Source organism: Lithobates pipiens, unplaced genomic scaffold (assembly GCF_037356315.1).
Source record: "Lithobates pipiens isolate NorthernLeopardFrog02 unplaced genomic scaffold, aLitPip1_a1.2 Scaffold_16, whole genome shotgun sequence".
Taxonomy (NCBI): Eukaryota; Metazoa; Chordata; class Amphibia; order Anura; family Ranidae; genus Lithobates; species Lithobates pipiens.
The window spans coordinates 405554789-405581220 of record NW_027507748.1 but is presented as its reverse complement, the minus strand read 5'-3'; the positions used below and the strand labels follow the sequence as shown (position 1 = coordinate 405581220).

General features: G+C 40.3%; 1 protein-coding gene across 3 annotated transcripts in view; it reads left to right on the top strand.

Moving 5' to 3' along the window:
• RABEP1 (rabaptin, RAB GTPase binding effector protein 1) overlaps positions 1-26432 on the top strand; it is a 106454-nt gene that overhangs the window by 3140 nt on the left and 76882 nt on the right. For all 3 annotated transcript variants that reach the window (XM_077482394.1, XM_077482395.1, XM_077482396.1), the window contains exon 2: positions 21296-21424. In XM_077482394.1, coding sequence (XP_077338520.1) covers positions 21296-21424 — 129 coding nt within the window. The remainder of the gene's footprint in view (positions 1-21295; positions 21425-26432) is intronic.

The following is a 26432-nucleotide window of genomic DNA, read 5'->3' as shown; positions in this document are numbered from 1 at the left end:
GATCTCACCGTTCTACAATAACCGCCTTTCTATGATCTCACCTCACCGTTCTACAATAAACGCCGTTCTCTGATCTCACCGTTCTACAATAACCGCCCTTCTATGATCTCACCTCACCGTTCTACAATAAACGCCGTTCTCTGATCTCACCGTTCTACAATAACCGCCTTTCTATGATCTCACCTCACCGTTCTACAATAAACGCCGTTCTCTGATCTCACCGTTCTACAATAACCGCCCTTCTATGATCTCACCTCACCGTTCTACAATAACCGCCCTTCTATGATCTCACCTGGCCTCAACGTTCTACAATATCCGTAGTTCTATGATCTCACCTGGCCTCACCGTTCTACAATAACCGTAGTTCTACGATCTCACCTGGCCTCACCGTTCTACAATATCCGTAGTTCTATGATCTCACCTGGCCTCACCGTTCTACAATAACCGTAGTTCTACAATCTCACCTGGCCTCACCGTTCTACAATATCCGTAGTTCTATGATCTCACCTGGCCTCACCATTCTACAATATCCGTAGTTCTATGATCTCACATGGCCTCACCATTCTACAATATCCGTAGTTCTATGATCTCACATGGCCTCACCGTTCTACAATAACTGCCGTTCTCTGATCTCACCTGCTCCTGGAGTTCCACAATAATTCCTGTTCTCTGATATGATTACCATTTTCTGATATCACCTGGACCTACAGTTCTACAATAACCGCCTTTCTATGATCTCACCTCACCGTTCTACAATAACCGCCTTTCTATGATCTCACCTCACCGTTCTACAATAACCGCCTTTCTATGATCTCACCTCACCGTTCTACAATAAACGCCGTTCTCTGATCTCACCGTTCTACAATAACCGCCTTTCTATGATCTCACCTCACCGTTCTACAATAAACGCCGTTCTCTGATCTCACCGTTCTACAATAACCGCCCTTCTATGATCTCACCTCACCGTTCTACAATAAACGCCGTTCTCTGATCTCACCGTTCTACAATAACCGCCTTTCTATGATCTCACCTCACCGTTCTACAATAAACGCCGTTCTCTGATCTCACCGTTCTACAATAACCGCCCTTCTATGATCTCACCTCACCGTTCTACAATAACCGCCCTTCTATGATCTCACCTGGCCTCAACGTTCTACAATATCCGTAGTTCTATGATCTCACCTGGCCTCACCGTTCTACAATAACCGTAGTTCTACGATCTCACCTGGCCTCACCGTTCTACAATATCCGTAGTTCTATGATCTCACCTGGCCTCACCGTTCTACAATAACCGTAGTTCTACGATCTCACCTGGCCTCACCGTTCTACAATATCCGTAGTTCTATGATCTCACCTGGCCTCACCATTCTACAATATCCGTAGTTCTATGATCTCACATGGCCTCACCATTCTACAATATCCGTAGTTCTATGATCTCACATGGCCTCACCGTTCTACAATAACTGCCGTTCTCTGATCTCACCTGCTCCTGGAGTTCCACAATAATTCCTGTTCTCTGATATGATTACCATTTTCTGATATCACCTGGACCTACAGTTCTACAATAACCATTCCTTGATCTCTCCTAGCTCTAGTTTTACAATGATCACCATTCCCTCATCTCTTCTGGAATGCATGGTTCTACAGTGACCATCAAGGATTAGCCAAGGTGTTTGAATGCTAGTCTGAACCCCCTGCTGAGATTGATAGGTATTGCAAATCTGTAAATTTCAGGAGAGATTATGGAATGATGATCATTGTAGAAATATAGGACCAGGAGGAGTCAGAGAACGGTGATCATTGTAGAACTATGGGGCCATGAGAAATCGGGGAATGGTGATCACTATTGAACTATATGACCAGGCTGAGATGAAGAGGAGGGGCAGATAATGTTACAATCTCCACCTCAGCCAATTAGAGGAAGCCTTGTACTTACTCAGAAATACAAATCTTTCTGTGTATGGCCGAGCATCACTCCCCAAAACTTGATTTTGTTCCGAGAGTGGGATGGGAAGTCCCTGTCTATGTGCCAGAATACAGCTCTGTATACTGTATGCAGCTAATGCAAAATACAGTTTTATAGATTGCTGATGGCTGCTTCATGTGTTGTGAAGGTAATAGTTTGTTTGGAACAAGCTATTTTAAAGTGCCTGAAAGCGGGAGCTTGGCTTTAAAGCTTAACTATGGACACAAAAAAATCATTTAAATACAGTGCCTTGAAAAAGTATTCATACCCCTTGAAATTTTCCACATTTTGTCATGTTACAACCAAAAGCGTAAATATGTTTTTATTGGGATTTTATTTCATAGACCAGCACAAAGTGGCACATAATTGTGAAGTGGAAGGAAAATTATAAAGCGTATTCAAAAGTTTTTAGAAATATCTAAGCGTGGCGTGGATTTGTATTCAGCTCCCTTTACTCTGATACCCCCAACTAAAATCTAGTGGAACCAATTGCCTTCAGAAGTCACATAATTAGTAAATAGTGTCCACCTGTGTGTAATTTTATGTAAATACAGCTGTTCTATGAAGCCCTCAGAGGTTTGTTAGAGAACCTTAGTGAGCCTACAGCATCATGAAGGCCAAGGAACACACCAGACAGGTCAGGGATGTAGTCGTGGAGAAGTTTAAGCAGGGTTAGGTTATAAAAAAAAAAAAAAAATATATATATAAAATCTATATATAAAATCTATCCCAAGCTTTGAACGTCTCACAGAGCACTGTTCAATCCATCATCTGAAAATGGAAAGAGTATGGCACAACTGCAAACCTACCAAGACATGGTAATCAGAGAAGCAGCCAAGAGGCCCAATGGTAGCTCTGGAGGAGCTGCAGAGATCCACAGCTCAGAATCTGTCCACAGGACAACTATTAGTTGTGCGCTCCACAAATCTGGCCTTTAACCCTTTCATATGCCTAAGCCTGTTTCTGACATTTGTTGCTTACAAGTTAAAGTACATATTTTTTGCTAGAAAATTACTTAGAATATATATAATATTTTACTTTTTTTATTTATTTAGCAGAGAATCTAGAGAATAAAATGGCGCAGCTGTCTTTTAAAGGCAACTTTTTAGGAAAACATACACTTTCATGAATTAATCTAAACAGTAAAGTTAGCCCAAGTCTTTTGTATAATGTGAAAGATGTTATGCCGAGTAAATAGATACCTAACATGTCATACTTTGAAATTGCGCACACTCGCAGAATGGCTACAAACTACAGTACCAAAAAAAAAAAAAAAAACTTAAAAAAAAATAATGGTTACCAGGTTAGAGTTACAGAGGAGGTCAAGTGCTGGAATTATTGCTCTCGCTCTGACAATTGCGGCGATACCTCACGCGTGATTTATCACCATTTACATATGTGGGTGTGACTTTTGTGGGCGTATTTTTTGCTGCGTGAGTGCTTTAAAAAAAAAAATATTTTCTTTGTCACTTTTGAAGAAAAAAAAATTTTTTTTGATCACTTTTATTGCTGTCACAAGGAATGTAAACATCCTTTGTGATAGTAATAGGTGTTGACAGGTACTCTTTATGGAAGGATTGTGGGTCTCTCCTTTGCACATCCAGAGTATTAAGATCACCAAAAACGGCAATTCTGAATACTGTATATTTTTTATTTTTGTTAGCCAAGTAAACCAGAAGTGACAGCATGATGTCTCTTCTGTGTTTACACAAAGAGCGGAATGAAGCTGTTTCTGGCTTCCTTCCAGTCTGCACAGTCTCACTATAGCTGGTGGAAGTGCCGGATCACGCATTGGGTCTCCCAGTTGGAAGGGAGGCCCGGGAAGAGCGTCGGAAGGCAGCGGGAGGGTGGGCATACCTTCCCGCTCCTCCAGGATAACAGCCGAGCAGCTTTAAGCCACATCGGTTGTTATCCCTGAAGAGCCGACCACCAGCTCTAAAAAAAATGGTACTAGGTTAATGCATGCAGCAGCATGCACCACTCCAGTATTACCCCCTAAAGCCAAGGCTGCATATGTGCGTACGGTCCGTGGGAAGGGGTTATGGAAGAGTAGCAAGAAGAACACAATTGTTAAAAAGCCATAAGTTCCGTTTGCAAGAAGCCAGGTGGGGGACACAGCCAACATATGGAAGAAAGTGCTCTGGTCTGATGAGACCAAAATTAAAATCTTTGGCCTTAAATCATGAACATCAATTTTATTTGGGTACAAAGTTGCAAGACCGCGCAATTGTCAGTTAAATTGATGCAGTGCCGTGTCGCAAAAAATGGCCTGGTCAGGAAGTGACTAAAGCCTTCCGGGTCTGAAGTGGTTAATAGGTGGTGGTGTTCCCTCAATAACGCAAAGTAAGCTTAATAGCAGGCTTTGTTACAAATGGCGATTATGGAAAATCCACTATACTCAATCTATGTAAGGCCATCTAATGTGACAGAAGAGCCTCCATTAGAGTGGCAGTGTTCCCTTAAACAATTTCTGCCCGGCTTATAGCAGAATGATGGCTGGGCGGTGGTTCTGTTATACTGACTGGGCGTCCAGCAGGATAACTGCCAGCGCAGGCCCGTGGGGATGTGAAGTGCGGCATGTCACATTCACATGTATACCCGTAAATATATATAAACAATGCTAAACATGCAACAAAAAATAGATAGATATCCCAAAAAATATATATATAATTTAATTGCCCAAAATATTCCAGTGCAAATAAATCACATAAATATTAAAGCGGGGTTCCACCCTAAAGTGGAACTTCCGCTGATCGGATCCCTCCCCCCCTCCGGTGTCACAATTGACACCTTTCAGCGGGGAGGGGGGTGGAGATACCTGTCAAAGACAGGTATTTTCACCCACTTCCGGGCATAGACTCCCGTGGGAGTCTACGCCATTTCCTGCCCTGCCGCGCTGTCTGCTGGGACACACACGGGTCCCAGTGACAGCGCGGAGATTTCCTATTGCGCGGCTCGCGCATGCGCAGTAGGGAACCGGGAAGTGAAGCCGATCAAGATACATGACCTCGCAAGTCTGGTGTTATACAGCGGGCATCTATCTAGAGGATATAAAGCTTGTTTTGCCAAACACGTGAGTGTGAGGCTTATGATCCGGTGAGTGCACCCACAACGGGGGTTTTCACGATCACAGCTGGTGTGGTGAAGGAGCAAATTAATTTCGGCGGACACTGATTATCACTGTTCACGTGGACTTTATTATTCGGATTTCATTTATTCGGATTGATATATATTTTTATTTGTTGATTCCCGGATCTTTAAGTACTTTAATTTTGAGTACCTGCGTTTAGATTGGTTAATATTTAAGTGATTTATTTGCACTGGAATATTTTGGGCAATTTAAGTTTTTATATATATATATATATATATATATATATATATATATATATATATATATATATATATTTATTTACGGGTATACATGTGAATGTTACTGTTTTGTTTTTATTTTAATTTTATTTATTTTTAGGCAGGGTGAGGTTAAGCATTCACCTATTGAGTGCTATGTGTCACATAATTTTTTGGCTTTTTGAGAAACCATACATAGCTCGGCCACTATGAGTGGTGACTATTAGGACTGCATGTAGGACAACCTTCACCTATCCCAGTTGGACGGATAAAGAGATTTCCCTTTAGTTGATATTGCCCCCACATGGTGATTCCCACCATAGTATATAGTAGAAGATGGCGACATTCAGATGGTAGCGTCAGAATTTGGTGAAACATGAAAGTATGGATCCATCCTGCTTTGTATAAATGTTTCGGGTTTGTGGTATAATGGTGTGGGGGATATTTTCTTGGTACGCTTTGGGCACTTTAGTACCAACTGAGCAACGTTTAAATGCCAGGGCCTACCTGAGTATTGTTTCTGACCATGTCCATCCTTTTAGGACTACGTTGTACCCATCTTCTGATGGCTCCTTCCAGCAGGAAAATGCACCATGTCACAAAGCATAAAGGGGATTCCGTTACTAGCAAGGTGTACCTAATAATAAAGTGGCCAGTGAGTGTATATCGTCCAAGCAGGACCAGTGTAACTGTATATAACAATGCCAGGAATTATTGATTTTTTTTATTTTTATAATAATAAATAAATAAATAAATTCTTTCAAATGTAACTGCAGTCACATTTTAGTTTTTAGCGGAAATGGGGAACCATTAGAACCTGTTAGGGTTTTATTGCTGTTTACAGCCCTGTTGGGGAGATCTCCTCTCGCCTTCTATCCCATTGACAACACTGCTGCTGGGAAAGAAGTGAGTGCAAGTCTTCAGTAGGGACACGGCAATAAAAAGCTGTTAGAATTCCAGTCTTCCTTTACACGTTATACAACGTTTTTTAGTTGCTATATTGGTGTTGAGCTGTTTCCCAATCTCCTGTCCTAGCTGGAATCCCACTTTAAGCAATTCCAGATTTTCTGGTTCTCACCTATGATAAATGTTGGGCATCACGTTGCCACCTATGAGCCATCTAAAATTCCCAGGAAGTCAAGGTGACCTATTTGTGGCATGTGTTGTATGACAAGCAATTATTTAGAAAGCCACTGATAATGTTTAGGTGTGAGATATGTAATAGTATTCTTGGACAGGCTAAACATGTCTGAATCTGCATCTCCTTAAGCCAGCATATTTTGGTAATGGTGACGAGTATGACATAAATATGACTATTACGCAATCCTTTACCCAGTAATGGCAGTGTTCCTCATGTGTTTACTTATCTCCTGTACATCTCGGCTTTGGATAAATATGTACCCATGTACTGTGTTTTAATAAAATGAATTATAATAAAAAGTATGACTATTATCTAGACTGTTGGTATATTGCACATAGTTCATGGTGCCTTGATGCTTTGTACTTTTCATGAATAATATCATTACAGTGTAGCACTGTAAAGGCTCATGCACCTGCAATAGGTTATGGCATTTCATGGATTCATACTCTTCTAAGGGGTACAGTAAGGGAAAAAAGTATTTTGAGCCCCTGCTGATTTTGCACGTTACCCTGTTTTCCCTAAAATAAGACCTAGCATGATTGTCGGTGTTGGCTGCAATATAAGCCCTACCACCCAAATAAGCCCTACTCTGTTTCCTCAAAAATAAGCCCTACCCTGAAAAGAAGACCTACAAGGACTTTAACTAGGGCTTATTTGGGGGGTAGGGCTTTTATTGCAGCTATCACCGACAATCACACTATTTTAGGGGAAACAGGGTAGCTCACTGACAAAGAAATCATCAGTCTATAATTTTAAAGGTAGGGTTTATTTTAACAGTGAGAGACAGAATAACAAACGTATCCAGAAAAACACATTTAAAAAAAGTTATAAATTGATTTGCATTTTAATGAGTGAAATAAGTATTTGTTCCCTTATCAATCAGCAAGTCTTCTAACTCCCAGGTGTCTTCTATACAGGTAACAAGCTGAGATTAGGAGAACTCCCTTTAAAGGAAGTGCTCCTAATCTCAGTTTGTTACCTGTATAGAAGACACCTGTCCACAAAAGCAATTAATCAGGTTCCAATCTCTCCACCATGACCAAGTCCAAAGAGCTGTCTAAAGATGTCGGGGACAAGATTGTAGACCTACACAAGGCTGGAATGGGCTACAAGACCATCTTGGTGAGAGGGTGACAACAGTTGGTGCGATTATTCGCAAATGGAAGAACAAAACAACTGTCAATCTCCCTTGTTCTGGGGATCCATGCAAGATCTCGCCTCCGTGAAGTTTCAATTATAATGAGAATGGTGAGGAATTAACCCAGAACCACACAGGAGACTCTTGTCAATGATCCCAAGGCAGCTGGGACCATATTCACCAAGAAAACAAATCGTAACACACTACACTGTGAAGAACTAAAATCCTGCAGCATCCACAAGGTCCCCCTGCTCAAGAAAGCACATGTACAGGCCTGTCTGAAGTTTGCTGGGTGAAAGTGTTGTGGTCAGATGAGACCACAATCAAGCTCTTTGGCATCAACTCAACTCGCCGTGTTTGGAGGAGGAGGAGGAATGCTGCCTATGACCCAAAAACACCAACACCATCACCACTGTCAATCATGGAGGTGGAAACATTATGCTTTTGGGGGTGTTTTTCTGCTAAGGCGACAGGACAACTTCACAGCATCAAAGTTATGATGGACAAGGCTATGTACCCTCAAATCTTGGTAGAGACCCTCCTTTCCTCAGCCAGGGCATTGAAAATGGGTCGTGGATGGGTATTCCAGCATGACATTGACCCAAAACCCACGGCCAAGGCAACAAAGTAGTGGCTCAAGAAGAAGCACATTAATGTCCTGGAGGGGCCTAGCTAGTCTCCAGACCTTAATCCTATAGATATGTGGAGGTAATCGAAGGTTCGAGTTAGCAAACTTTATCCTCAAAACCTTAAAGTGGTTGTAAACTCCAAAAACCTGCAAGACAAAGGCATAATGAGCTAATATATTATGAAATACTTACCTTAGATCGAAGCTGTTGCAGCAGTCTCCACACAACACTGACTGGCCTCATGTCGCCTGGAGTTATTTCCGGGTTTGCGGGCTCCGGTGCCGTGATTGGCCAAAGCCGCGATGATGTCACTCTCGCTCATGTGCAAATTTAGGAGATATTCACGGAACCTACAGGTAAGCCTTATTATAGGTTTATCTCTAGGTAAAAGTGGTGTAACGGGGTTTACAACAACTTTGCAGGTCCTCTGCAAGTCATTTTAAAGATGACAAAATACCTCCTGAGGTGTGTGCAAACCTGGTGTCCAACTACAAGAATTGTCTGACCTCTCTGTTTGCCAACAAGGGTTTTGCCACAAAGTACTAAGTCATGTTTTTGCGATGGGGTCAAATCCTTTTTTCACTCATTCATTTAAAACTCCTTCCCGCTGACCGTATGCACATATGCGGCCTCGGCTTTAAGGGGTTAAGGGGCAGCTGCATGCATCATCCCGGTACTGTTTTTTAGAGAAGTTGGCCGGCTCTTCAGGGATAACAACCGATGCAACTAGAGTGAGACAGGGAGGAAGCCGGAAACGGCTACCTTCCAGTCTCCTTTGTGTAGAAACAGAAGCGATGTCTCAAAGCCCCTTCCAGTTTACTCGACTGCCAATGGCGCCAGTTTAAAAAAAAAAAAAAAGTACTGTATTCAGAATTGCCGTTTTTGTCGATCTGAATACTTTCAAGTGCAAATGAGGGATTTGGGGTCTTTTAGACCCCTGATCCCTCCATAAAGAGTACCTGTCGCCACCTATTACTGTCACAAGGGATGTTTACATTCCTTGTGACAGTACTAAAAGTGATCACTTTTTTTTTTTTTTTTTACGTGACAATGTAAAAAAAAAAAAAAAGTATATATGAGGGTGTGTGCGTCTCCATTAGCTCGTGCAGCAAAGAAAGCACACACATAAGTCGTGCCCGCATATGTAAACGGTAATTCTAGCACTAGACCTCCTCTGTAACACTAGCCTAGTAATTGTGTTCTTTTTTTTTTTTTTTTAAAGCGCCGCCTATGGAGATTTCTAGCTACCGTAGTTTGTCACCATTCCACGAGTGTGAGCAATTTCAAAGCATGACATGTTGGGTATCTATTTACTCGGCGTAACATCATCTTTCACATTATACAAAAAATTGGGCTGGATTTAATGTTTAGTATATTTGTTTTAAATTCAGGAAAGTGTTGTTTCCCCCCCCCCCCCTCCCCCACCTAAAAAATTTCCCATTGAAAGACAGCTGTGCAAATACAGTGTGACAAAATATTGCAACAATCGCTACTTCTCTAGATTCTCTGCGAAAATTATATAATGTTTGGGGGTTCTAAGTAACTTTCTAGCAAAAAATACAGATTTTAACTTGTAAGCAACAAATGTCAAATAGGCTTAGGCATGAAAGGGTTAATTCAGTCTTATTTTATTCATATAGAGAACATAAAAAAAAGTAAGCGATACAGACATTAGTAAGGTACACCAACAATAGTTATTACAGAGGAACAAATGCATATTCAGGTTACATAAGAATGAAATGAGAACATGTTTTACAAAGCATGTTGGGAGTCCAGCTGTAAGAGCAACACCTAAAACCATTTCAGGTTAAAGTAACAGTCGCCATCCTTTCTCTCCCTAAGGTGTCAGCGGCTGAATGTGCGATAAAAGTGTATGTATGTAGCTGCGAGTAACATACATAGTCGTACAGTAGACCGCACTGTGTTCCGGCTTTAGGGTATGAGCGGAGACTTCACAAAACACAGACTAGTCTACAGCAGTGATGCTCAGCCAATCACAGCAAGCAATGTAGACTAGTCTGTGTTTCTGGAAGTCTCCGTCCATACCTGGAACACAGTGCGGTGTAGTGTATAGTACTGGAGTATGTAGACAGCCACAGATACAGAACATACAGTTTTGCATTTGCACATGCAGCAGGCTGACAGCTTACAGAGAGATGTATGTACAGTAGTTCAAAAGCTGGAGTTCTCTCTTAAATTGAAGTGCAAAAAACTGTAGATGAACTGTAGATGAACAAATGGCACAACTAGACAATTGGAACATACTAGGTAGTCAGTCATACTATGTTGTATGTTCCAATAGCACAGTCCCGTACCATTTCATTTACTATGTTCAACATGGTAAATCAATTGGTCTATGCTACGGATTTATAAATCTATTTCAGTAAAATTGGCAGATTTCGCTTTAAGAACAAAAGTTTTTCAGCTTTCTCACAGTAGAGAAGCTTTCTCTTCTCATCAAGAATATGAGATGCTAGACTGAATATTGTCTCACTCTGTACTGGTGCTTGGGGCAGATAAATATCTGCGTGAAATCTGTGCAAGCAATGGAAAACATTCTTTGTTCATGCGCCAGTACTCAAGGGGATTGTCACTTCAGGCGATAGGCTGTTCAGCTAAATAAATGTCCAGCTGTTGGGTAGCTGCACTTGTGGCACTGCTATGGACCGGGGTGCATTCATGTAAAATGTCTTCAAACATATCAGATATGGAGGGAGCGTGTTCCTCTTTACTTATATGCAACCGTATCTTCTCACTTTTCTCTGTGCTACACATCAAAACACCTTCACCAGATGCTTCCACCACCTCCATTTGTGCCTGTATCATTCCCGTGCACGCTGCTTTTTCTCAACATTAAAATAATACTCTTTAAATCGAGGATCTAGAACTGTTGCAATGCAGTACAGAGGGTTGGACTTGGTGTCTTGAAACTGGTTGGTAACGGCCTCCAGTGGTCTGTTTCTGTCTCTTTTCCTAGCAAACGCTTCAGTGCAGCAATTAAGGGAGTAATTTCAGAAATGGAAGCATTAGTTGAGCTTATTTCTTTTGATAACTGTTCAAGTGGAGATAGAAGAGACAAACTATTTTCAACTAACATCCCCTAATGTGTGCTCAGTGTTGCCGGCAGGTCGTAATCTGCAATGTATGCAGCTAAAACACGATTTGGTTCAAAAAGACGTTGCAGCATATAGTTGGTGATGTTCCAACGAGTGGCTACATCTTGCTGCAGTTTCGGTGGCATTCCAAACTGCATCTGCAAAGCTTGTAATCTGGAATAAGCAAGCGGAGAATGCTTAAAGTGACCCACAATTTTTCTTCCGTTTAAAACAATATCAGATATGGTGCGCTGACTCAACAATCCTTCATTCACAGCCACTTGCAGCGTGTGTGCCATACATGGTATGCTTTTAAGTTCACTGTCCACCATTGCCTTTACCTTAGGGCTGCAACTAACGATTATTTTCATAATCAATTAGTTGGCCGATTGTTTCGATTAATCGTTTAATGACCTTGAAAAAAAAAAAAGTGGGTCAAATTGACATTAATTTTCAACCACAGTGATGGGAAAATTTGGAAAGAATAGAAAACTGCTTGGTCAAAGGAATTTTCAGACAGTGTTTGTGGTTTTCATTCAGAAATTACATTAATTTTAAAAACGGAATGTTAAAAACAAGTGAAAATTTCAAACAAAATTCTTTCATTCAGCGACTGTACAAAGATTTTTTTGTCTGAATATTCTCATCTGAAAATTGATCCGTGTGGCCATCATAAGGCTCGGTGCACACCCAGTTTTCTTTTGATCCATTTCTGCAGTGCTTTTTGCTGTGCGTTTTTGATTTTTGCGCACATGATTTTACTGCAATTTGCATTTTTGTAAAGTAAATGAACTGTAGTGCGTTTCTGCAAAAAGAACCAATAAACATAGATGTGAACCAGGTCTAAGACATTTAGTAACATAATGGGGTTAAAAAAAAAAAAAAAAAAAACTAAAATGAGCCCTTTATAGTAAAAAAATGCAGATAATCACTACTTTAAGGGGTTCATTTTTTTTTTTTTTTTTAACTGTAGAACTGTGAAAGTAATATTTACAGTAGCGATTATTTGCTCTTTTTGTACTATAAAGGACTAATTTTTTTTTTTTTTTTTCTAACCCCATTATGTTACTGGCCAATTAATCAATTATGAAAATAGTAATGGATTAATTTCATAATCGATTAGTTGTTGATTAATCGATTAGTTGTTTCAGCTCTACTTTGCCTTATTCCACGCATTATCTGACGATCAAATGCACTTTAGACTTCTCAATGTGCCAAGTGTTGAGCATGGTTTTTAAAGCATCAGGTATTGCTGCTGCAGTATGTGATCCAGCAATCTTGCGTGCGTTAAGTAGGATGTTTTGCAATTGAAATTTGTCATCTATCCACTGCGCTGTCAGGCTAAGCATGCTCGTTGGATTGTTATGATGTTGGTAGTCATGACCTCGTGAACGTGTTTTTTAACGCTGCAAAACAATTCAGGTAGATGGGTATCTGCAAAGTAGTGTCTGCTTGGTGGTGAGTAACACGGCTCAATATGTTGCATGAGCCTATGGAATCCAACATCCTCCACAACAGACAATGGCTGGTCGCCTAATACAATTTCATAATTTTATCTGTAATGGTACAAGCCATGGGACTGTCACTTGCAAATTTTTTAACCTTTTCAAAGACTGGCCACAGATGGTGTTAAGCCTGAGGCACTTTTTGGAAGTGGCGCTCTTTTCTTGTAATCTGAATGCTGAACTGGATGACGTGTTTTTCAGGTGGTGTCTCAAACTTGTTGAAAAATGCCTTGGCACTGTACCCCCTCTTGAAATTTCTGCTGAGCAAAGACTACAGATTGCAAATTTTGGGGTCTTTATCAGAAATTTTAAAATATTTCCACACAGCAGACATGGTCCACCTTTGCTGGTAGCTCAGAATAATAGCATAGAATGGTTTTTTTTTTTTTTTTTTTTTTTTTTTTTTTGATAGTGGGAGTGAAATCTGAGGGGGGAAAAAAGATGAAATACATTTAAAAGCTAAATTCCAGGAGGCAGCTTTATAAAAAACTAACCAATCTTCTTTTTTTTTTTTTATGGCACAGCTCTTGCCATGCAAGGTAGTTATGTCTGCACTGCGGTACATCTGACTTGTACCAAAAAAGATAATTGAACTGATTAAATTTGATTTGAAATGGAATCGATTGCTTGCAGATTGCATGCTATTTTATTTTTTGAGCTATTATGTAGTATACCATAATATAAACGTCATGCGCTTGTTGTCATTGAATTTGTCTCTTTGACAGCGTAGCATTATCAGTTGTACTACACTGACATAACAGCAAGCACATGAATTTTTTTAAACGTGACAGTACGCAATAAATATAATTTATATTTATTGCGTACTGCCATGTTTAAAAACTTAATGTGCTTGCTGTCATGTCAGTGTAGTATAACTATACTATGCTGACAAAGTGACAAATTCAATGACAACAAGCACATACATTTTATAGTATACTACGGAATAGCTGAAAAAATAAATAGCATACCATTACATTTCAAATCCTGTTTAATCAGTTCAATTGTATAAATGCTTTTTGCTGCAAGTCAGATGTACTGCAGTACAGACAGCCAATTTAATACTAATATTGCATGGCAAGAGTGCTGGATTGTTGTTTAACAACAAAAGTAGTAAGTAATATGTTGTTTGACTGCTATAGACAGATCATCGTTTCAGTACTATAGTGAAATAAATAATACTACTAGTTGGATTGTTTCTGTCAGTTTAAGTTTGGCAAAAGTGGCAATGTTCATCAGTGAATAGTAGTAATGGTAGCCATCCAGGAGGGACAGTGCCCACTCTTGTACTTGAGTATGCTATGTGCAGCCCTATATGAAGCTGTCTCTCGGGTCCCAGCAGCGTCTCGCAAGCACGAGGATCATCGGCGGGGAAGGTGCCAGCGTCTCAGCAGGAAAGGAAGGTGCTTACGAGTGCGGCGTCTGAACTGCTAGGCACGCCACCAACACAACAAATGTCACCCACTGGTTCTCCCACCGCTACTGCGCATGCGGAATTTTCAGCGCCATTATCAGCAAGAATTCTCTTTCGGCAAATTGCCGAAAAGCCTTTTTTCGGTCGATATGTTTCGGTGGCCAAAATTCCGGTGCATCCCTAGTTTGTATGACAGATATGTTAATGAGTGATCTACTGTGTTGCAGCAGAACGCCAAATGATTAACAGGGTTTCAGTATACTGGATCTCCTGGACTGTAGCTAGTACTGTATTCCTTTTGAAATGTGTAAATATCTTTTATCTCATGTAATTGTCTTCATTGTGAGAAATGTTAATTTTAACTGCATTCGTTGGGAAAGATTGTACTCTGTAGTAAGTTAATAGCTTGCAAACAACATGGTTATACATTTTTTTAAAAGACATGTATAGCAAAATGTTTACTGTTTAAAATTGCTATACATTCCTTTTTAAATTGTTTTTGTATTTGTTTAAATAAAATCAATAAAATATAAATGCAAGCCCCACAGGGAACTTAAAGCGGGAGTCCGCCGGGACTCCGCGTTTTTTTTTTTTTTTTTTTTTTTTTTAAAGCCAGCAGCTACAAATACTGCAGCTGCTGACTTTTAAAATAGTGACACTTACCTGTCCAGCGCGCCCGCGATGTCGGCACCCGAAGCCGATCTGTAGATCGTCACTCGGGTGCTGCCGCCGCCATCTTGGGTATGGGAATCAGGAAATGGAGCCTTTTCGGCTTCATTTCCTGGTTCCCTACTGCGCATGCGCGAGTTGCGCTGCACAATAAGGACGGTCCCCGCTGCCTCTGGGATCTGTGTGTTTCCCAGCAGGCAGCGGGGCACTTGCGGAAGGGGGCGGGCACTTGCGGAAAGGGGCGTAATCTACACCCCTTTCCGCAGAGAGCTATCCCGGAAGTGGGTGCAGTTACCTGTACTGTACAGGTACCTGCACCCCCCTCCCCCCTGAAAGGTGCCAATTGTGGCGCCGGAGGGGGGGGGGGATTCCGATGAGCGGAAGGTCCATTTTAGGGTGGACCTCCGCTTTAATTTCTTGCTGTACAGCAGATGTTGGGAATATATTTTAAAGATCAAGAAGGTTTTAATGCCTGTGATACCTTGTCTGATCAATGCAGCCAAAAATCAGATACCAAGACATTGGCAAGAAACAGCCCCACAATAAAGGATTGGCTAGCCAGGGTAGAAGAGACCTATATAATGGAATACTTGAGAAACCGCAGAGAGGAGGGAATGATAAATAGATGAAAAGATTGGAAGTAGTTTTACAGAACGATGAGATATGTGGCGGTGGTAGGAATATAAGATTGGGTGAATGGGGAGAACCGGGAGAAATTAGGGCTGCAACTAACGATTATTTTCATAATCGATTAGTTGGCCGATTATTGTTTTGATTAATCGGTTAATAACCTATAAAAAATAAAAGTGGGTCAAATTGACGTTCATTTTCAATCACAGTGACCGGAAAATTTGGAAATAGAAAACTTCTTAGTCAAAGGAATTTTCAGACAGTATATGTGGTTTTCGTTCATAAATTACATTCGTTTTAAAAACAGAATGTTAAAAACAAGTGAAAATTTCAAACAAAATTCTTTCATTCAGCGAATGTACAAAGATTTTTTGTCTGAATATTCTCATCTGAAAATTGATCTGTGTGGCCAGTATAGGGCTCGGTACACACCTATGCAGTTTGCTTTTGATTTGTTTCAACACTGCTTTTTGCTGTGCGTTTTTTGATTTTTGCGCACGTGATTTTGCTGCAATTTGTATTGTTCCATTTTCTTTGGGCAGATTAAAAAACACAAATTGCTGCAAAAGCACATTACATGCTTTTCTGCAGCTTCTCCATTGAAGTATATTGAACCAATAAAGCACCATTTTGCTTTAAAAGTCCCTGACCCTTTCAGATGTGAACGTGTCCCATAGGAAACCATGTAAATGAACTGTAGTGCATTTCTGCAAAAAAGCACCAATAAATATATAGATGTGACCCAGGTCTAAGACGTTTAGTAACATAATGGGGTTAAAAAAACTAATATTAGCCCTTTATAGTAGAAAAAAAGCAGATAATCACTACTGTAAGGGGTTAACTTTTTTTTTTTTTTCCTGTAGAACAGTGAAAGTTATATTTACAGTAGCGATTATTTGCTCTTTTTGTACTATAAGGTCTCTCTTTTTTTTTTTTATTTTTTTTTTTTAACCCAATTATGTTACTGGCCGATTAATCGATTATGAAAATAGTAATCCATTAATTTCATAATCGATTAGTTGTCGATTTAATCGATTTGTTTTTGTTTTTTCAGCCCTAGGAGAAAGGGAGAGAAAAATCAGACAGACTGGATTGATGGGGAGGGATTGAGGAGTGTGTGAGTGTGTGAGTGTGTGAGTGTGTGTGTGTGAGTGTGTGAGTGTGTGAGTGTGTGAGTGTGTGAGTGTGGCGGGGGGGTGCATGTTGTAAAATGTATACACGAAATGTAATCATGTTGGAATTTACAGAGTTCGTCTTTTTGTACTGTAATGTGTATATAATCAAAATTAAATAATGATAAAAAAAAAAGTTCTAATGGAGTAGGCCTCATGTACACTGGACATCTTTTAACGTGGCTGCTAGGCCTCATAAAACGCCAGTCGCAATAGCTGTAGAATGAGTTTTTCAGCGTTTTTTTTTTTTGCCATTATAGTTTTTCTTAAAAAAAAAAAAAAAAAACGAAAAAGACTCATTCTACAGCTATTATCGCGACTGGGGTTTATGAGTGAGGCCTAATGCCGGCCATACGCGGTTCGAATTTCGAAATAATTTTTCTTGCGAAAATTGTATATTAGAATTTTTCGTATGAATTTCGCACTATTAGTGGGCTGCAGCAACAGCCGATTTTCTTGCGGAAATAAAATTTGAGGAATTGGACATTTTTGGAAAAAACAAACGATTTTCTAATCCCTGATGGGAGAATCATGCGAGAAATGTAATCCGAAAAGAAAATTTACGGAGAGAAAAGAAGATTTCCGGCCAAGAAAATTCTTTCCTGTAGCAACATGAGGTGAAATTGAAGGCTTGGTCGGCCGAATTTCGAAAATCAATGGTGGCATCATCGGATCGCAAACATTTTTTTTTTTCTGATTTTGAAAAGAAAATTAGTTCGAAATTCGACCGTGTATGGCCTGCATAACAGCCATGTTAAAAATGTCCAGTGTACATGAGGCCTACTTCATTAGATCCTCCTCCTCCTCCTCCTCCTCCTCCTCCTCCTCCTCCCCCCCGATGAATAGTTTTTCATCATTTTTAAGCTTTTATAAGAGTTGGAGCATTTTTTTTTTTTTTTCTAGCCAGAAAATACCATGCATGGACACATAGGATAACATTAACATGCTGGGGAGTTTACTGGCTGCAGAAAAAAAAAATGCCTGAAGCCAAAAACAGCAGCTGTAAAAATGTCCAGCGTGCATGAGGCCTTAGGGGTGTCTGGCGTTGTGTGTGTGTGTGTGTTTTTTTGTTTTGTTTTTTTCCTGTCCCTAAATGCCCCTGCATGTTAGCTTATGGTCCCTTTTTCATATGGACGTCACCCGTTCAGTTATATATTTTTTTTCAAATAAAAATGAATTTACACATCTGTGTTTCGTTTACAGCCACATGCACACAAGCTGCTTCATTCTGGCCAATAAAATGAATGAACACACAAGCGCTTGCCTCGCCTTAATGCGTTACATGCGCTTACAAGCTTTCAGGTGTTTTTTTTTTCTGCCAAAACGCTGCTGCCAGGAGGAAAGGAGTCTAGGAGAGATGGCAAAATGTCCAGTGTGCATGAGGCCATCGAGTTATGAGTGAGAAAGTTAGGTGAAATGCCATTCACAATGGCTTTGAAGCCAGTATAGGTAGAGAAAAGAGATTTGGCAGGTCAGGTGATCTTTGACAGCACTGATGAGTGAATATTTATGGGCACTCTTTATATATCAAATCCTGTTTTCTATATTACTTTTAACTTCACAGTAAGTTTAGAGTGGACTATTGTAATAGGATTACTGGACGTTCCATCCTCTAATCTGCAAATAAAAGTACAAAGGCTTTTAAGTGCCATCTCTTTTTATATTTATCTGGAAATGAATTCTAGTGATACAGTAAATACGTCTCATTTGAGAATCTTGAAATATAAACCATTTTTAAATGATTAAAGCAGAGGACCAAGTTAATTGGCTAGGAGGACAGAGTTTGCCTGGATGGTTATTCGGTCAGGTGGCATTTCACAAATGACTGGTTACATTTCTCTTGTTCTGCAATCCTTGATTGTTGTAGATGGAGGAACAATACTTCCATGAAGCTTCCACAAATACATAAGTGGAGTTTTTTGTGTGAAATTGTATTCCTGTTCTCTGCACTGATAAGCCAGGCTTGCAGAGCCATCCTCTTTCATACACGAGTCTCGCGATTTATAAAAGCTTAAAAACAGTTTTGCTGATTCATAAGACAGCATATGTTTTACAGAAACAAAAGGTCTGTTACGATTTTGATCAGTAGTCAGCAATTGTAGAGGAAGGAAGTCCTTGTCCTGTCTCCTGATTGCTGTCTAAAATATGATAAGGACAGAAGCTGACACTACAGAGGATAGCAAAAAATGTCAAATCGCCCTATATGCATGTACAGTACATGTAGAGAGAATATGTGGATTGTGGGATTTCTTTGGAAAAAAAAAACTGTTTTTTCAGCACTGTTTATTTGTCTAATATGATTGGGTTCCAAAAATGTCAACACATTTTCTGCATGATAGCATTATTGCCATTAGAATTTAATTGTTAGCGTTGTTAAAGTGATTGTAAAGGCTCATGTGTTTATTTTTTAAAAAAAATAACGTTATACTTGCCTCCCCTGTGCAGCTAGTTTTGCACAGAGCAGCCACAGGAGCCAATGGCACCGCTGCTCTGTCTCGGCCAATTAGGAGGAGTGTCCTGTATGTCTGAGGGGATTGTTGACATCGCTGGAGAGAGAAGGTGCTCAGGTTTTGGGGGGGGGCTGCTAAACACAGGTTTTTAAAAAACCTTCTGCTGTTACAACTCCTTTTTAAAGAGGAAGTAAACTCTCCAACCCTTCTTCTTCTTTTCATTTAGTCTATTATAATAAGTAATTATCAAACTATAGCCACTGTAATCCAGCTCAAATTGCATATTACTTACTGTTTAAAGAAACATTAAAAAACTTGTTTCCAGGGGTTAGGCAGCGCCATCTTAAGTATTGTTTTCTGAGTCCACAGTGGAGTGTATTTCCGCCCTTACATGGAGCACTTCCTGTACTGTTAACCAAGCCTCCTTCTCAATCCAATGTTTCTATGGCAACCCTGCTTCCCCGTTCATAGTTGACTTGTTTTATTTCATAGTATTTACTTGTGCTGATTATCTAGTGTTTGTGTGAGTCCTATCAGCTTCAGCTGATAAGAATGCAGTACTGCTGTCCCATGCCCTGCTTTACACTGTATGTCATGTCACAAGGTCACATGGTGCGTAGGAGGAAGCTCTGAGGGATTATGCAGCCTCCTGGGATATCAGTGGTGTGCCCCAGGAAGTCCTGATAGATAAGCACATAGAGAGTGTGCCGTAAATCAGGGGAGATCTGGGCATGCTCAGTGATGTCATTCTAAAGAACAAAAAGGATTACAGCAATACTAAGCAAGTAAGGAGATATCTACAAGCAGTGTTCATTGGGGTTTTTTATGCTGATTTACATGGGACAAAGTTGTGGGGAGAGTTTACAACCACTTTAAAGTATAGTTCATCTGAAGTTTAGGGTTATTTATACACTTAAGGTTCAGATTAGAGTATATCTAAAGCCGACATTTTTTTTTTTAAGTTAGAAAAAAGCAGGGGCTTTTTTTTTTTTTAATTTATTTTTTTATATGCTGTCTTTTGTACCATTTAGGAAATGTATCTTTTTCTTGTCCTGTAGACCCAACAAAATTTTTCCCATACAGATTTCTCCTGTATTTCTGTTATGATAACAACTATTTTATGTTTAAAAACTTGCATGCCAAAAACAAACCGGTTTTTAGAAGTTGACAACTGGCATACCACTTAAAATGTGATGAGCTTAAGCCTATAATATGCAACATCTGAGAGTATAGGTTTAAAGTTGCATTGACTGTCAGGAGTAAAGACGGGAGAAAGTAACTTTTTAGTTTTGCTATAGTTCATTAATTATTCAGAATAATCCTTTACAAGGTCAAAACTAAAGCCCGGCAAGAGTGAAATGGTTGTAATGGTGACTATTGGCAGCAATGAGTGGTTGCTTATAAAAGCATAGACCATTAATGAAATCCCATTTGCAGTATAATGTAACTGGCACTTGGCTAATGAAATCTAGTTATCAAGTTTTTACAATGATAAAATTTATTGCTCGGTTCTGACCCTAAACACTAAGCCCCTGTACACACGGTCGGAGATTTCGACAACCAAATCCGTCGGATCTTGTCCGAAACTGTTGCATACACACGGTCGGACAAAGTTCTCGAAAAATCCGATCATTCAGAACGTGATGACGTAATTTCGTTACGATGGGACTACGTTCAGGCTAGTAGCCAATAGCTTTGATGTAGGAATTTGATCTGAGCATGCGTGGCACTTGGTCCGATCAAAATTCTCTACACATGATCGGAGTATGTCCGATCGAACCAGTTGGTCGGAAAATATTTCCAACAAGTTGGAAAATTGGGTCCGACGGAATCAGTCCAAAGCATACCACACACACAGTCAGATTATCCGACAACACGGTCCGATAGGACACATTCCGACGGATTCTCCGACCGTGTGTACAAGGGCTAAGACTGTATTCCCTATTAGCCTTACAATCAATCCAAAGGGAATACATGTTGTGAAAAAGCAAGGGACCTGAAACAGTAATACTCGTGTTGAGTGTAGTTTCAGTGACCCCTTATTTTCTACATTCCTGACATGCCCCTTAGTTATGCTCCTCTATCCTTTTTTGAGTATTTTGTTTTGAGAAATAAACCTTATTCTTTATTCTTCCTGACAGCTGCTCTTCAGAAAAGAATAGAAGAACTGGAGAAAATAAATGGAGAATTTCTTAGGACCAAGCAGCAACTGGAGCAAGAGTTTAATCAGAAGAGAGCTAAATTCAAAGAGTTATATTTGGCCAAAGAAGGTAAGGCTCACCTTACTGTGAAAAATATGCTGTGAATTAAAAATGTTTCCAGAAATAGAAGTGTTAATAGTTTATTTGTATCGATTAACAAAATGGAAAGCAAATTAACAGAGGAGAAATCAAAATAATTTTTGGTTTGACCACCCTTTGTCTTCAAAACAGCATAAATTCTGCTAGGTACACTTGCACACAGTTTTTGAAAGAACTCAGTAGGTAGGATGTTCTAAACATCTTGGAGAACTAACCACAGATCTTCTGTGGATGTAGGCTGTGTTAGATCCCTCACTCTCTTTGTGTAATCCCAGGCAGACTCGATGTTGAGATCAGGGCTCTGTGGGGGGCCAAACCATCACTTCCAGGACTCCTTGTTACATTCAACATGGTTCTTAATGACATCGGCTGTATGTTTGGGGTCATTGTCTGGCTGCAGAATACATTTGGATGCAATTGCACACCTCCCTGATGGTATGGCATGATGAATAAGTATCTACCTGCATTTCTCAGCATTGAGGATACCACTAATCCTGAGCAAATCTCCAACTCCATTTTCAGAAATGCAGCCCCAAACTTTCAAGGAACTTCCACCATGCTTCATTGTTGCCTGCAAAGATGCTCATTATTGTACTGATCTCCAGCCTTTTGTGAACAAACTGCCACTCGTCAGTCCAGAACACATGCCATTTTTCTGCACCCCATTTCCTAGGTTTTAATGCATAGTTGAGTCACTTAGTCTTATTTCCACAGTTTGAGGGTATAGCTTTTTCGCTGTGATTCTTCCATGAAGACCACATCTGGCCAGACTTCTCAGAGCATTAGATGTGTGTACCTGAGTCCCACTGGTTTCCACCAGTTCTGTGCTGATGCCACTGCTGAACATCTTCCAATGTCTGAGGGAAGCAAGCATGATGTGTCTTTCATCTGCTGCATTAGGTTTCCTTGACTTGACGGTCTATGGTCCTCAATGTTCCCAGTTTTTGTACTTTCTCAAAAAAGCTACAATACATCTCCAAACCCCAGTCTGCTTTAAAATCTTTACCTGGGAGAGACCTTGCTGATCCAGTGTAACTACCTTGTGTTTTCTTGCTGTACTCAGTCTTGCCATGGTGTATGACCTGTGACATAAACGGTCTTCCACAATCTCACCTTGGCAGCAGAGTTTGGTTGTTCCTCGCCCAATTTTAAGCTTCCTACACAGCTGTTTGTTTCAGTTACTGACTGCGTTTTAACCTACTTATGAAATTGATAATCATTAGCATCTGCTTGGTATAATTGGTTAATCGTACAACTGACTCTAATCCTACAAAATCCCTGACTTTGTGCAAGTGTAAGAATTGATGCTGGTTTGAAGCCAAAGGGTAGTCAAGCCAAATATTTGTTTTTAGCTTTTCCTTTTCTCTCACTTTGTATTTTGTAAATTGATAATGCTTTCAAAAATATATGGTTTAATAGTTTCTTACAGCATTTTTTAATCATCCCCTAAAACTTGTGCACACTACTGTATGTACAGTATCTGTTTTTATTATGCACTTCGTAGGTTTCCTGTGGTTTTATTATTTGGTTGATCATTTAAAGATTGTAATATGTGACTTTGCTCAGCAGTAGAAAAGATCTTAGTGTAGGTAAAGCCAAAACTTTTTGGCTTTTTTCACTTTATTTGCCATAGTGAACATTGTCTCAGTTACAGAAAGTGAAGGTCCTAACCAATCCATACCCTAGAAAAAAATAATATAAATGTTTTAGCTTTTACATTTTAGGTGTACATACAATTGAGTCTGAGGTGATATTTGTTGTTCTATTGCGGTTTGATTGCTCTTAGCCCTTGTACACACGGTCGGAGATTCCGACATCCAAATCCGCCGGATTTTGTCCAAAACTGTTGTATACACACGGTCGGAAAATCCAACGTGATGATCTGAGCATGTGTGGCACTTTGTACGATCGGAATTCTCTACACATGATCGGAGCATTTTGTCGGTAAATTTTACCGACATGTTGGAAAACTTGGTCCGTCGGATATTCCAACGGAAACAGTCCGATGTAGACCACACACAGTCGGAATATCCGACAAAACGGTCCGATCGGACACATTCCGTCGGAATCTCCGACCGTGTGTACAAGGGCTTAGAGTTATCATGGAACTGGTCATAAAGGAACACTTTTTTTTTTACGCTTTTTCTTTTTGAGGGGCTACACACTGTATTTATTGCATGCAGGATAAGGGCCTATTGAGGGCTAATATAGATGTATGTATGTATGTATGTATGTGTATGTGTATATATATATTATTTTTTTAAATATTCATGTACTGTAATTATAGGGCTTGACAAATACCAGGCGCCAAGTCGCCAGGGCGACTAGAAATTGCATCTTTGCGCCTAGGCTTTTGTCATCCATCCGTATCCGCTGCTGACTATGCTATAGCCGAAGGACGGCTACAGCATGGTCGTCTAGTTCTGGGAGGGTGTCTATTGATGTCCCCCAGTATCCACATCCCCTGTAGATGGCAGTATGACCCAATTGTCTTGGAATTATGTGTCTGCCGAATAAACTTCAATAAATAGTTTGTACTGTTAAGTACAAAATTCCTACTTTTTATTGCATTCCCATTGACTTGCATGGAGAAGTAATTTTGTTCATGTTAGAAATTATTCTATCAAAACAAGCCCTTAGGGCAGGGGTGTCAGCTCTTTAGTCAAAGTGGTGGCTCCTGATTAAGGAGTAAAAGCATTTAGTAACATACAAATAAGGATGTTGGTTCTGTGGGTTAGGACCGCTTGCCAGTATTATGTAGTCTATGAATGAATTTCATCTTTAAAATGACACATCTGTGGGATAGAACTGCTTTTATTTTCCTCATTATTGAAAATAGTATCTTAATGATCTTGATTTTAAAGAAAATAATGAATTTGTTTTTCCTTGGTTTTTATGTATTTTGGTATTTAACATGCTGTTTTCTAGTTTGACCCAGTATTTATTAATGGGTTTTGATTATAAACCAAGCCACATCACACAGTGAACAATTGACCTATGTAGTGCCATAAAGAGATTAATTGCATTTATTGGTACCGCGAAGACAGGTTGATTGTTAGTCAAATCTTTTGAAATTATAGGTACTGTTAACTCTACCTACTGTTTTCTGTTCTTGACAATTATGTTTTGGTGGTTGCTTGTCAACTTGCTTTGATGTGTCCAGAGAGGGCTGCATGTCAGTATAGATTGAGATGGTCAGAGAGGGCTGCATGTCAACATGGGTTTAGGTGGCTGTAGAGGGCTGCATGTCACCTTGTAGTGAGATGACTAGAGAGGGTTGCGTGTTGGCATAGGTTGAGAGGCTGGAAAGGACTGCAGTAGGGGCTGGAGAAGACTGTAGGTTAACATGGTTTGAGGGGTCAGAGAGGACTGCATGTTGGAATGGACTGCATGTTGGAATGGACTGCATGTTGGAATGGACTGCATGTTGGAATGGACTGCATGTTGGAATGGACTGCATGTTGGAATGGACTGCATGTTGGAATGGACTGCATGTTGCCATGGTTTAAGGTCGCCGGAGAGAGTTGGTTGTCAGCAGGCAATGAGGTGGTCAGGAACAGCTGCGGGTCAGTGGGGAATTGATTTGGCCGGGGTGGAATTTGTCTGAGGAAAAACTTGAAACGTATGCACAGAGCTTCAAGTGCCTGTGTTTCCATTTCTTTTTCTTTTTGATACTGAGCAAGTCACCACTGCAAATTACACTTATCAAGCCTGGTTGCCTTATCACCGAGCATTGTTATGAGTAATATAATCGAATAGGAGCCGTAGTGTGATCAGAGTGCTGAGTGATGGAGGGTGAAGGGAAGGATGACTGGGTGGGGGCATTATGGCAGTAGGTGACGAGGCCAAAATGGAAGGGGGTTTACATGGTGGCAGAAGGGGAACAGGGGGATGGGAGGAGCATGATCAAAAGAGGGTGGTGCTGGTGAATGGGGAGAATGGCGATGCAAAGACGAATGTGGGGTGTTGCTCTGTAGTGATAGGTGTCAGCCATGAACATTTTTATGCATTCCACATACAGTATGTTCAGATTGGCTGGAGATCAACATTGCTGTGGAAGTGTGGAATGTGACAAATTGAATTCTGGAGTGTTTGATGGCTGTCTTACTCCTTAGAGCTCCATAGTTTGGGCCTGTCCTGAGTGGTTTTTATGGGTGGTGCTGGTAGCAGCATGTCAGACACCAGTAGCGCAGATAGCAACAGAGAGTGATGGCCATGAAGGTGTGTGAGGTGGCAGATGTGATGTCGGAGTGCCTGCATGCCATGGTTTTCTTGCAGCTGCTTCCCAGGTCAGCCATGTACAGGACCTTAGTGGCCGAGAATGAGCAGGGTCTGCCAGTGAATCAAGCTGGGGGAATGGTATGTTGGTGGTCAGGGAACACTCAGTCTTGGCAGTATTAAATGCAAAGCTAAAACAAAGGCACAGTCATGCATACAGTGGGGATGGAAAGTATTCAGACCCCCTTACATTTTTGACTCTTTGTTATATTGCAGCCATTTGCTAAAATCTTTTAAGTTCATTTTTTCCCCATTAATGTACACACAGCACCCCATGATGACAGAAAAACACAGAATTGTTGACATTTTTGCAGATTTATTAAAAAATAAAAACTGAAATATCACATGGTCCAGTATTCAGACCCTTTGCTGTGACCCTTATATATTTTAGTCCATTTCTTCTGATCATCCTTGAGATGGTTCTACACCTTAATTTGAGTCCAGCTGTGTTTGATCATACTGATTGGACTTGATTAGGAAAGCCACACACCTGTCTATACAAGACCTTACAGCTCATGGTGCATGTCAGAGCAAATGAGAATCATGAGGTCAAAAGGAACTGCCTGAAGAGCTTAGAGACATAAGTGTGGCAAGGCACAGATCTGGCCAAGGTTACAAAAAAAAATTCTACTGCACTTAAGGTTCCTTAGAGCACAGTTGTCTCCATAAACCTTAAATGGAAGACATTTGGGACGACCAG